The sequence below is a fragment of the Rhinolophus hipposideros genome, assembly GCF_964194185.1.
Source record: "Rhinolophus hipposideros genome assembly, chromosome: 23".
Lineage (NCBI taxonomy): Eukaryota > Metazoa > Chordata > Mammalia > Chiroptera > Rhinolophidae > Rhinolophus > Rhinolophus hipposideros.
Window position 1 is genome coordinate 21,726,970 of NC_138069.1, and position 12,566 is coordinate 21,739,535.

Below are 12,566 nucleotides of genomic sequence, written 5' to 3' on the forward strand. Positions count from 1 at the left end.
AGAACTTTGTTATATCTAATGTTTTTACTTTGTAGAAAAGGGGAAATATTAAATATTCCTTATTTCAAAATTCCTCAATTCAGTAACTATAGTGTATTTTTTACAAACTGAAAAATTATACATTGCCTCCCATGTTAAAAACTGAAAATCACTGCCACTTGACCACAATAATGATTTTTAAAATTGGCAGGCTAATTCCTGCCCAGAAAATGCTTTTTCTGATGCAGTTTTGGTGACTATATAGAATACCTATTTTTTTAAAGGTACATCTTGGATGATGTGAAGTCTGAAAATCCAAGTTACACCCAAGATTCCATTCCTCTGCTGTCACTCATCCAGACCACAGACATGTAGGACTTGTCTTGAAAGAGTCACAGACATCAAGTGGGGCTCCCCCAGTGACTCATCCCTTTCATGTAGTGAAACCTTTGAGGGAAGAACAGGGAGGGTGTATTGGTTGTTAGGAAAATCTAGTCTACCGGTGGTAAATGACATCCTCTATTAATAAGATCTAAGGTGCAACTCACATAACTGTCCTAATTTTAAGATTGATGGGAATCATTAAATATTTATGTTGGTGACAGGTCCTAATAAATGCCTAGTGTATAGGACAGCATATGGTTTCAGAATGTGACTTATAAAGAAGGTGGAGATCCCAACTCCCTCTATCATGTCTATATATATATATGTATATACATATATGTCTGAGTGTGTGTTAGTGCTCTGGGAAGTGTCTTGACAGAGAACCTGAGTAGGACAAACAGCCTTGATCTGAGTGAGCTAACTGGCACCATGAAAATATCAGGTGTCTTTCTGCTCCTCTCTCTAGCTCTTTTCTGCTTTTTCTCAGGTGAGTTTTTTTTTTTCTCCTTAAAATTGAAATCCAATATTTATACTGAACTGGAAATGACGAGTGTATTTGCCCACCATCTTTCAAAATTCTAACAATGTTTATGTAGAAGAGAAATTATCATAATGGTGATGATGAAAATGGTGATAGTAATAATGATAAAAATAAAAAAAAAACTAGTAAGGAGAATTTGATCAGATCTTCTAGCCATCAGTTTATGTTTGTTCCACAAAACCAGTCTAGGAGATGACTAGTTGTTTAAAATACTAGCTTGGTTTTCTAAGACAAAGCAAAGTTTTCCTGTTATCTTTATTTTTATATAGTAATTGTAACTCAAATCATTAAAATGGAAACAAGGGGAAAATAGGAAACTCAATGAGAGACTCCTTCAGAAAAGAAGTGATCAAACCTTAGAATGCTGAAACCTATATGCTGCTGGTGAACTATGCAATTCTTCCAGCAGGGGGCACCTGTGGCCACCGTCATGAGCAACAGTCAGATATTCTATCAATGCGGTTTGCTCAAAGGACAGTCGTACTTTGATCTAATATTTTTCATCAGAGCGCCATGTGAACGAACAGGGCCACGGTATCTCTTTCTGTCCTTTTTTCATTTTGCTACTTTGTGCTGTTTTAGTGGAAAAACCCCCGCTGGGGCTGGACTCTCTAGACCCAAGACCTCGGCCCATCTATTCCAATGAGGGTTGTGCAGACTGGAGAAATAGCTCAGGTCTCTGAGACAGTCTCTCATTTGTAGAAAGCTCCAAATGAGACTGAGTTCTGAGACCTTCCACATCTGGTCTATCATTTTTCTGTGACAATTGTAGTGACCTTTTGCAGCTATCGGAGATTTTTAAATGCCTGGGCATGTAAAAACAACAATTTTTCAGTGAGAATGAGCAGATAGAGAAGTCATTATTCACTGGAAACTGGTCATACTTACATAAAAACATTTGGAAATATGAAAAAAGTTGGATAAAGGATTTCTGTGATATTATGGAATAAGTTTGACTACTAAGGCTGAGTAACATGAATGTGGTGCTGTCAACTGCTGGGTTGGCATAAAAAATAGATATGACTATATTAAAATGTACTTGCTGAGATGCCCTCAGAAATTAACTGTTATGCTCTTACAGCTTAGCTTACGAAGGTGAACTGATCTTTTCATTGGACACTTAATTTACCAAAATATGGTCCTTCATAGATATATTGGTATTTGGGAAGATAGGCCTTAATATTGAAACCAAAAGAAATGACTTTCAGTCCTGGCATTTCACTTTTATAGGTGTGTGATCTTTCTGAGTCTCATTTTCCTCATCTGTAAAATAAGGATATTAAGGGAATGTCCCTGCATGGACAATTAAATGAAAGGATGTATGACAAGTGCGGAACATAGTGGGCGGGACATAGTAAGTGGTCAACAAATGTCTCCTAGTATTGCCAGTGTTAAAGTTTAATAATAAGACTATTAGATTGAACTCAAGTGTTGTTGATATTAATTCTTCTGCCTTGATATTTCCTTCATATAAAACATTGGGCAAAATCTCTCATCTTCTGATCAAAGATTTGTATAGTGACAAAATGGCTGAGAATTGTAATAATGAGTTTTCATCTGTTGTAAAAATCACTTGGAGTGGTTATAAAAATATAGACTTCCAGGCTTTACTTGGTCTATAATGGAATTTTCAAGTGATTGTCATAAAAGTCTGTATTTTTAATAACAAGCCACACTGTTCCATTAAGATTAGTGATCACTAAAGTAGATGATCATTAACTTCCTTCAAATTTAAAAGCCGTGTTCTCTCCTCATCCCCATTAATAGAGAATGTACCTTGAGGTATATCCAGTTGTCATCCTCAAGTGCTGACCAGCACTGGAGAAGGATCGCACTTATTCATATACTTTCTGTCATCAAGGTGGCTTTGGGCTTAACGTAAGAGGTATCACTGGCATTAGGAGTTCCACAAAAATCACCAGAATGCAGCTCATACCTGTACTAAACCCAAGACTTTCATTATTTCAGTGTTTTAAACCACTGAGCTACTTAGCCACAACCTAAATTTACAGACGTAATCAAAAGATGGAGGGAGAATTAAGACTGTGAGAATCAAGACTGTAGGTGTAGACTTTTTCCTCCCCTCTTTCAGGAATTTAGAGATGTAGCGAGAGAAATGAATCACAGAACAGAGAATGAGTTTGTCCTTGCCGAATGAGTTTGACTTGATTTGGGTCAAGTCTTTAAAGCTGGACTATAAGAGGGCAGAAAAAATAAATTTGGGGCTCACAGAACAAACTGCAAAGTGAATCCCTTCCCAAACTGCCTGTAACAAAGGCTTTAGAGAGGGACAGAATGTACTGAACCTCAGAGTGTCAAAGTTAGAGAAGTCTTTCCAATGGAACTTCTCCAAAGTAGGACCAGAGATGATAAGGTCATTCCCATAGTAAAACAGTGTAACATGGGCTGTAACATGAATCTCCAGATCCTTCAACTATTTTCTCTCACTCCAACCCAACCTCCAAGAAATATGAGCTCATCGTGGTCCATCCCCTTCTATTACTTTCCAAGTTTCTCTGCTTCCCTAAGAAGGTACAAAAAATAAAACAACCATGCTGTGACTTGTTGAGATGAACAAGAACCAAGAACAACTGTCATCCCAGGCTTGAGGATATCCTAATTTTACAAAGCTCACGTTTTGCACATACGGAAATTACAGTTTGGATTTTTTTCCCCCCAGGTGTCTTCAGTCAAGGAGAACAGGTCAGTGCATATTTTTATTTATTCCTCAGACCTCAGGTTGTGCTTGGCTGGCATTCCCCAGCCAAAGAGAGGTTTGGCTATGAGAAAAAAGAACAAAAACAATGAACAAGCCGGCCAAATGCAGAAATCAGGGGCATTTATTTATTTTCTAGCTTCAATCTCTCTATGGATATCCTGTTTTCAGTTTAAAAGAGCCTAAACATCCATTCTCAGATTTTGTTAAAGTAAAACAAATGTAATAAAAATAGGGTAAATCTGTGATAACATGTATGCTTTATCACTGCTTTCACTGTAATCTTGGGTGAGTTACTCAGGTTTTCTGAACTACAGTTTCCACAACTATAAAAAAAGGGATAATATTATTTACCTCATAGAATTGTAGTCAGATTTAAATTCTATAAACCACATGGCAGCATTTGGTAACTGTAAAAGAATTAATTATTGATTAATAATGAACAGCTGCTGAAGAAGGTAGGACAGACGTTATTATTTCCTTTGTAGCATTAAGACAACCAAGAGTAGACAAAAACGTTCTGTATTGAGTATGTATAAACTGGTTCACTCATATTTAAATACAATTTATGTTAAATATTGGAATGGGCATGAATTATTTTCCTTCTCTGGCTGATATTGTTTCAAATTAATCCACCAATGTTTTTTCCAGATTTCTTGTTCTATTAAAAGACAACATAGGCAGTGGTATTTGGTCTTCCAATCCTGCTCCTGTGTCCATATTGAACATTTCTACTTGACCTTGGCACTAGTTCTTGTTAGCGCTGATGTGCCCCAGGGCCCTTTACATGAATAGTTTGCAGACACTACTGCCAACTGGTTGGAGTTGGCCAAAGAACTGAAAATATTTTCCAACCCTAGTATGCCTACTATATTGCATAAGAGCTTTTTCTCCCCCTTCACATTTTAGTATCTCAGAAATTGGCATGTATTTTGCAATGGATACTCCCTTCTTAAACAAAGGAGTAACATAATGAACACAGTGGCTTAACGTAGGGTTACTTGTCTCCACGTGTAAGAGGGATTTTGAGACTTAGAGGAAATGGAAACAGAGCAGAATTTACTGCATTGGCACAGGCAAGAAATCTTGAAGATTGGCACAGGTAGTAAACTTGGAATTGGTGAAGAAGACTTGAGATTTAAAAAAATACACCAAAGGTAACACTTGCAAAGGGGAAGAAATGGCACTGTTTTAATCTAAGGGTAGGCTGAGAAATCTGAAGAATGGTACTACTATGTAAAAGGGAAAAATTAGAATGTAAAATTAGTTTGAAGGGAAAGATAAAAAGTTAGATTTTGGACATAAATGAGTATTAAGTATGAATCAATTGTTGACTAAAAGTGTCCTGTATATTTCTGACAATTAGGGATTAGAGTTTGAGGGTTTGATGAAGACTCAAGAAAAAAAAAATGTCGAGGACTCATCAGTATCATCAGAGAGAAAATCAAGTATATAAAATTTTCCTGAAAATGACCATAATGAATAACACTCAGGAGGATAGTAAAAAAGGTAATAAAAGGAATAGAGAAGAACTAGTTGGGGAGCCAGAGTATTGATATGTTACAGAAGTCAAGAAAAAGTTTGAAAAAGAAGTAACACATATCATAAAGAATTCCTGAACATTTCATAAATAGCCAATGTATCCTGAAAAGTGTAAATTTTTAGAGCCACTTTGGTAGTGTGGAAGGCATCTGAAAACAGGGAAAACAGAAGCCAAGTCAGAGAGAGGTTTAGAAACTAGTATGCTAAATAAAGAAGCTGATGTAACCACATAGGTAGTATTTTTCAGTAAAGGGAGAAAGAAATGAAGTCTCACACCCTAGGGGTGTGTGTGTGTGTGTGTGTGTGTGTTTCCAAATTTTCTTGATATTATTTGTAGAACTAAAATGCTAAACTAAAATATCAATGATCCTGACTTTTTAGTTAATTTACTGACCATATAAGCTCATTTTCCAGCTAAATTAAATTATTTTTGTAGTCACCATTAGCAAAGATAACTAATCTAGGTATCAAAAGTGTCACTATATTCCAGAATTTTTTTTTTAAGCGGATTCAGTTCTTTTTTTTTCTTTTCAATTTTTATTGGAGAATATTGGAGAACAGTGTGTTTTTCCAGGACCCATTAGCTCCAAATCAAGTTGTTGTTCTCAATCTAGTTGTGGAGGGCACAGCTTACTTGTCCTTGTGGGAATCAAACCGGCAGCCTTAGTGTTATGAGCACAGCGCTCTAACCAACTGGGCCAACGGGTCACCCCAATTCCAAAATATTTTTGAAGGTACAGTTCTTTGAAGAACCACAAGGGGTCAGGCTGATACTAAACATTGGCACCCAAGTATCTAGTACTAGTCCCTGGAAGGTGGACTAAGGAAATTAAGTAGAGGCTTTTGTTAAACCCAAAACCAATCTAAAATAAACTAAAACAAAACGACAACAACAATGAAAAAACCTCACTGAAATAGGTAAGAAATAATGGGTTCCAAAAATTCACGAATGTGGTACGATTTACATTTTTAGTGTTTATAATAGCAATCTTCCACATGATTCTTGAAACTTTACAAATTGTTTTCAAAGGACTTAGCATTACAACCCCAGAAGATAGACATTGCCAGCCCCCAGTTAAAGATGAAGAAATTTCAACTCAGAGCAGTTAGGTGTTTGCATAAGGTAATGCAGCTAATAAGTGGGAGAAGCAAAACTCAAATCCGGGTCAGTCTAATTCCATCTGCAGGACAATCTCCTAAAATTACAGCACACCTGGGTATTATAAATACGTTCAGGGGGTTTTCAGCTCTCCTGGGCCCCCTAAATGCCTCATGGATGAAACTTTAAGAAGGAAAGATAATCCTAACACCTGTGGTCTAGACCTTCTTTGATGTCCAGTAAGGAACCAGTTATCTGGATTTTATTTATAGGAGGACAAAATAAAAATATAAAAGAGGAGAGGAAATTTAGGCAGAGAAAAGGCATGACATCCAGAAATCTTAACTGACGTTTCTTCAGGTTGTGAGAGCTATGATCTCTTCCTAGTCTCAATTCTAACATTTTCCTGCCTCTCTCTTTGCCTCACAGAAAGGATTTCTGGATGGCTCTGCAGGCATTCTTCACCTTTTCCAACTTCTGGAGCTTTCAGAGAGTGGCCCCTTTATGTCCCCAATCACCATGCTAAAATTTCTCACACAGTGTATGAAGAGGGGCCTCTAGATATAAAAGAAGGAAGCATTTGGGCAATGGTTATCTTTCCCACCCACTTGAAGAACTAAGGACTTAGCTTATTTAAGCCACTTCATTGAAAGAAGTCACTGCTAAATCTTATATTACCAAAGCTGGAAGAGTACATAAAGACCCTCATCCAATGGTACTTAATATTTTGTATGAGCTATAGTCACCTTTCAATGTGGTAAGAGCTACAGTTAAAGCAGGCCTATAATGAGAAGATTATTTTCTGCATGCCTAGTCCAAGACTGTGTCAAACATTCTACACTAATTTTTTATAACTCTTCTATGACCCCATTTGATCCTAATAACAGCCCTGGGAATGAAACATGACAACAGTTATTTTTTTGGTTAAGAAAATTGAAGCTCAGATAGTGAGTGCTTTGTCCGAGATGACACAACTAGCCAAGGACAAATGGCAGAACAATTCTGTGACACGATTCTCCAGCTTACTTCAGGGATCCTCAAAGGATATTACAATTTAGAAATATGACATGTATCTATGTTCTAAGGAAGTTGGTTCATACACCATTTGATTGATTAGGTTTTATTTATTACAGTCCTTTTTGCTCCTCCTAGTCTTATTCCCAGGGGGAAATGGAAAGGGAAAAGTGGGTTTGGGGAGGAAGATGGGGTTTAGCAACTCTCCAAGTGAATACCCTTTCCAAGTGCCACTTCCATATCTGATTTCTAAAGGACAAAAGAGGCTGGATCACAAGCTCAGAGGGTCGATTTCCAAGGAAAGGTGGCTTAAGAAGTCTTCTCTTTAAAGTAAGATACTTTCTTGTTTCTTTTCCTTACTGACCTGACTATAGGGATACGGATACCACTGAGATGCCCTTTTCTCAGCTTTCACACTGCCTGTGCTTGTCCCACTATGGTATTTATCACACATCGTGTTGTAATTATCTACGTTCTTCTCTGCTTTCCTAATGCAAATAAGATGGTGAACTTATTGAGATAGTGTTTATAAATAATTCCTCTTTGTATCATGAGAATCCATGACCATGTCTTCCACATATTAGTTACCCAATGGCAGCTTGTGGAACAAGTGAAAATATCAATGATTATTCTGTGGTTTATAGTCCATTCTTTTTTTAAAATTTTTTTTTATAAGTTATTAGTTAAAGGTGTATAAGACAAGGTAATACTTAGACGTTCATCATTTATATCCATCACACTGTGAGCCCCCCTCCCCCCATCCACTATCCCTCCGACCTCGCACCAAGCCATCACATTATATATATAAAATTATAGTTGGCATTCATTATTGTTTAGCTTCTGATGTACAATGCCATGATCAGGCATCCACAGTATCCCTGAGGTGGTCTCCCAAATAGGACACATGTCCATCGGATACCCAACAAAATCTTTACAACATTAATGATTACGTTCCCCAAATTAATTTTCAAAAACCCTGAGGCCATTTGTGGTTACCAACTGTTTCCTAATCCCTTCACCTTTCCCCTTACCCCCCCCCATCTAACAACTCTCAGTTTTTTCCTTTTTGTCCCCAAAACTGTTTCTGATTGGTTCATTCACTTAATTTTTTCTTTAGATTCCGCATATAAGTGAGATCATATGGTATAGTCCTTTCTTGACCCAAGCACACAATTGCAAATGTGTATGTTAATGACTTAAATACAGAATAGTTACGTAGCTTTTGAGAAAAAAAATGTATCCTATGGTTTATCATCCCCTACAGATTTTCCAGCCTTGTTTCTATTTGGGGACCTACAGGAAAGATTAGTGTCTCAGAAGCAATATGAAGGGATGGAGTTATCTTTAAGAGCAGTGGGAAAAAGTGGGATTGTAGTGAGACTATAAAAAAAAAAAACTAGATATCTTCTATTCAACCAAGCCCTAAGAGGATCTCTGGGAAGTACCATACTAGGTGTGAAATAGTACAGGTATGAAATTTCAACAAAAACGTGTATTTAATAGTCTCAGGTGCCTTACATCTGGTATATGAGATAATATTTTTTAACTCAGTTGTATGACTATTTTGCTGAGATTTTTCCCATGCAAACATTTGGAGAGCTTTGTCAGTATATAATTGTTTGCTAACATCTTAAACAAATGATTCCTCTTAGCTATGCCCATATATTTCCCTAATAAAGTACTTTCATAACGCCTACATATCCTGACTGTAAGTATGGTTATATCGTGACAGTTGGTCTTTATTTCTCTCAATGAGGATGTATTGGAAATCAACCATAGTAAATTGTTGGAAATTCTGGATCGGCAACAAGCAGAAATACATGTATGTTCAAGCACTAATCTTAATGCTTCCTGATTGTGTGGCGTTGGAAGCTTCTTGATTATTTTGAGGACCGGTATTCACATCTGTAAGCTGGTTATTATAATATTGCTCAATGTATATCTCAGGGTTATCGTGAGGCTCATCTAACTTAATCCATATGGTTTGAATATTATGAAGCAATTCATAAACGTGAGACAGTATTATTTTAATGGAGCTAGGCGAGGGATAAAGTATGGTCCCTCTACGCATGTTAAAGTTCACTTCATTCCACACAGCGGACATTTGGAGAAGTTCTGTCTATTGCGTGTTGCCCGTACCCTGGAATAAAATGACTCAAATGTCATTTGCACCCCAAATATTGATTCAATGGATATGGAATAGAAAAAAAAGTAAAACTCCAGACTTCTTCTGAGAGACCACAATAACTGAAGGATATATTAATGGCGTAGGTGCTACCATTCCTTCTGCAGAGTTCATAATGATAACTCTTCATCAGTCACAGCATGTGTTCTCACCAACGTAGGATTCAACCTCAGAATCCTAAATAGAGCAGCTTAGGCAGCCATTACTAAATTATTATAGTATGCACAAAAGTTGAAATACTACAAACAGACTCTGAGATATAAAGACAGTGGAATTTTGTTTTCAGGAGATACTAAATGGACGTAGCAGCCCCAGGGAAAATAAACAAGCCATCAGATAGCATGGTATCTGTAGCGTCTGTATCTTTGTAACAATACAGAAAGAGTGCTGTCAAAGATAAAAGAAAAAGAAATATAGTAAAAGAAAAGTAAAAGAAAAATCAAATGTCATTGAAAGACCCAAACTGCTCTCCATTGGAACAAGTTAGTGTTGGAGCAAAAAGTCATATCTATGGCATTTGCCTTACTCCTTAATTGTAAGGAGTTGGCGTCTGCCTTACATCATTAACTTACTCCGGAATACAATAACTACAGAAATGAGTTTCGTGTGTCACCAAGAAAAACTCAATTTTGGTTAATACCTGTTAGTGAAGAAGATAAGGAAAGCCATTTTCTATTTCAGAGAGCTTTACATCACAAATATGTATATATGTATCTATGAGATATGGATATGTGTGTGTGTGTATAATTTTATATATTTCTATAGGTGCATAATTTTAAGTTTGCTGTCCAAAGCTTCAGTTCTGAGGAACTGTCCCTCGTACAGAATGCAGTAATGTCCATGCCACTGTGCTTATTTCTACAGATTGACTGCGGTGATTTCAAGGATCCTAAGGTGTACTGTACTCGGGAATCGAATCCCCACTGTGGTTCCAATGGCCAGACATATGGCAATAAGTGTGCCTTCTGTAAGGCGATGGCGTAAGTATCATGCTCACCTAACCTGTCCCTTGCAAACGCAAACTTCCAGTGTAACACAATGACACTTTCTGTGCGATATTCTAAAAAGATAGTCTACTCATACCACCCTCTCCCCCTGCCCCCAGAGACTGAAGAAATAAGCTTCGGGCAAATGGGTTGAAAACAAATGGGTCAACAACAAATAAAAAGTTTACATAATACATTATTTGAAAACAGGAACTTCATTACTTTACTTTATTACTATTATATTGGACTCATCTTAGGGAAATTTTTTAAAAAATTATGCAACCTTAAGAATTTTGATATATTTTCTTATTTTTTTGTTTCTAGTTAAAAATTTTAATAATTTTATTCAATTATGTTTGTTACTAATACAACTATTATTAATTTTAGAGAAGATGAAGAAAATTTTTAGTGATGTAGGTAAATTTGAAAATCCATCAAAATCAGAAACATGACAAGCTTGTTAGAAAATTCATTACCAATAAAAATATTATTTTATCCATGTTATTTTGAGACAAAATTCTATGTTGTTAAGGCACCAATTCCCATTCATTCCTCTGTTTTAGTCTTATGAGAAGAGCCTTTCAATAAAGAATAGAGGAGAGGTTCATCCTTTATTATCCAGACTATCTGAACTTTACAGATAGTATACCAGGAAGATTCTATCAAAGGCCAATATTTATTGAACTTACGTTTATAAAGAACACAACAGGTGCTATAGATTTTAGCCAATAGACTGTGAGGTTTCTGATGGAACATAGTTTATAATGAATAAAAATTTATTCAATCAATCAATCATTTACTCTGATTGTTCAAAAATCAAGAGAATTATAACCCTTGTTTAACTCAGATGACAGTAACCTCACTTCTTCACATTGTCATCATTTTCTTCTATTAGAGTTTCTTCTATGAATGTCTTAGTTTCCCTCGACTTTGCTGTAAAATTCCTAAGCATGGTGATTATGTAACTCTCTATCAATAAAACTGAGCCAAGCACATAGCATTAAATTAATAAATATTGAATCAATACATAATAAATATGTGCCTACATTTATATATAATATATCTGACTAATTAATACCAAACTTTTCCCAAGAGAAGTGCAGTAGGGTAAGTTGAGATTTGGTATGATGGACACTTATTCCTGAAAGAAAGCCTGCATATGTGGTCTGACACACAATGCCAAATGCCTGAATATTTGGTTTAACTTCTTCTGTCTTGTATCAGAACAGAACTATAAGACTCTTGTCTCGTTGTCATTATTTCTCCTGTCACTTTCACCTTTTCCAGTTTTGTGTGTGTGTGTGTGTGTGCATTCCTTCTCAGAGAAGGAACAACTGAAATTGAAAGATCTAAGCCTTATTATAACTCTGAAATTTGTTTGTTTAAGATTCATCCTTTCTGTAATTAGGCCAGATGTCACCTCTGAGTGCATTTCATCGACCTCTGCCAAATTATAGACATGGATGCTTAAAATCAAATGCTTACATAGACTAGGACCTAGTTAAACCTTTTCCAACCTCTGTGATGAATACTAAAAATATTACATGATGTTACACTGAGCATATATTTGTCTTTCTCTTTTATAGGGAAAGTGGCGGGAAGATCAACCTAAAGCATCAGGGAAAATGCTGAATTACAGCCAGTGTTTTGTGCTGACCTGCCAGCTTTTTCATCCTTCTTTTCTTGCTTCTGCTTTTATTTTTCTTTAGGAGATCTTTTAAATTTATAAAGGCACACCTCCTATGCTGCTTGTGTTTTGGGGAGTTCAACATGTATCTTTTTCTTTTGAGTCACTTAACAATAAAATTAATTCTGCAAAAGCCTGGCCTGTGTTTTTACTTTGAGATCAAGAAGTCTTGATCTCAATATGGACTAATTGACCTGACATAAACCTGGATAAAAAGACCTGTCTTTCTGATCTAAATCAACTATGAAGTCACTGTGGGATGTTAGGAAAATTTCTTCTCCTCTCTTATTCTTGTAATGTTGGTTTTTTCCCAATTTCAGGAAAAGCATTTTATATAAAAATAAGACACTTATCCTCTAGACCATAGTTTTTTCATCTCTATGAAATGGTGGATTTGGACTATATACTATTTAAAGACATACATTATTTTTTC

At 36.2% G+C, this 12,566-nt stretch overlaps 1 protein-coding gene across 2 annotated transcripts; it reads left to right on the forward strand.

The window, feature by feature from the left end:
* Window positions 1–792: 792 nt before the first annotated feature.
* Window positions 793–12,078, forward strand: LOC308491751 (serine protease inhibitor Kazal-type 6; the record flags this gene model as incomplete). Of its 2 annotated transcripts, XM_081035769.1 has the most annotated exons (5): window positions 793–850; window positions 3,585–3,607; window positions 7,531–7,605; window positions 10,325–10,440; window positions 12,033–12,078. In XM_081035769.1, 5 exons carry the CDS (start codon window positions 793–795, stop codon window positions 12,076–12,078), a joined length of 318 nt encoding a protein of 105 aa, XP_080891895.1. The 2 variants fall into 2 exon arrangements, with proteins under 2 accessions (XP_080891895.1, XP_080891896.1); XM_081035770.1 differs by lacking the exon at window positions 7,531–7,605.
* Between the last annotated feature and the right edge of the window lie 488 nt (window positions 12,079–12,566).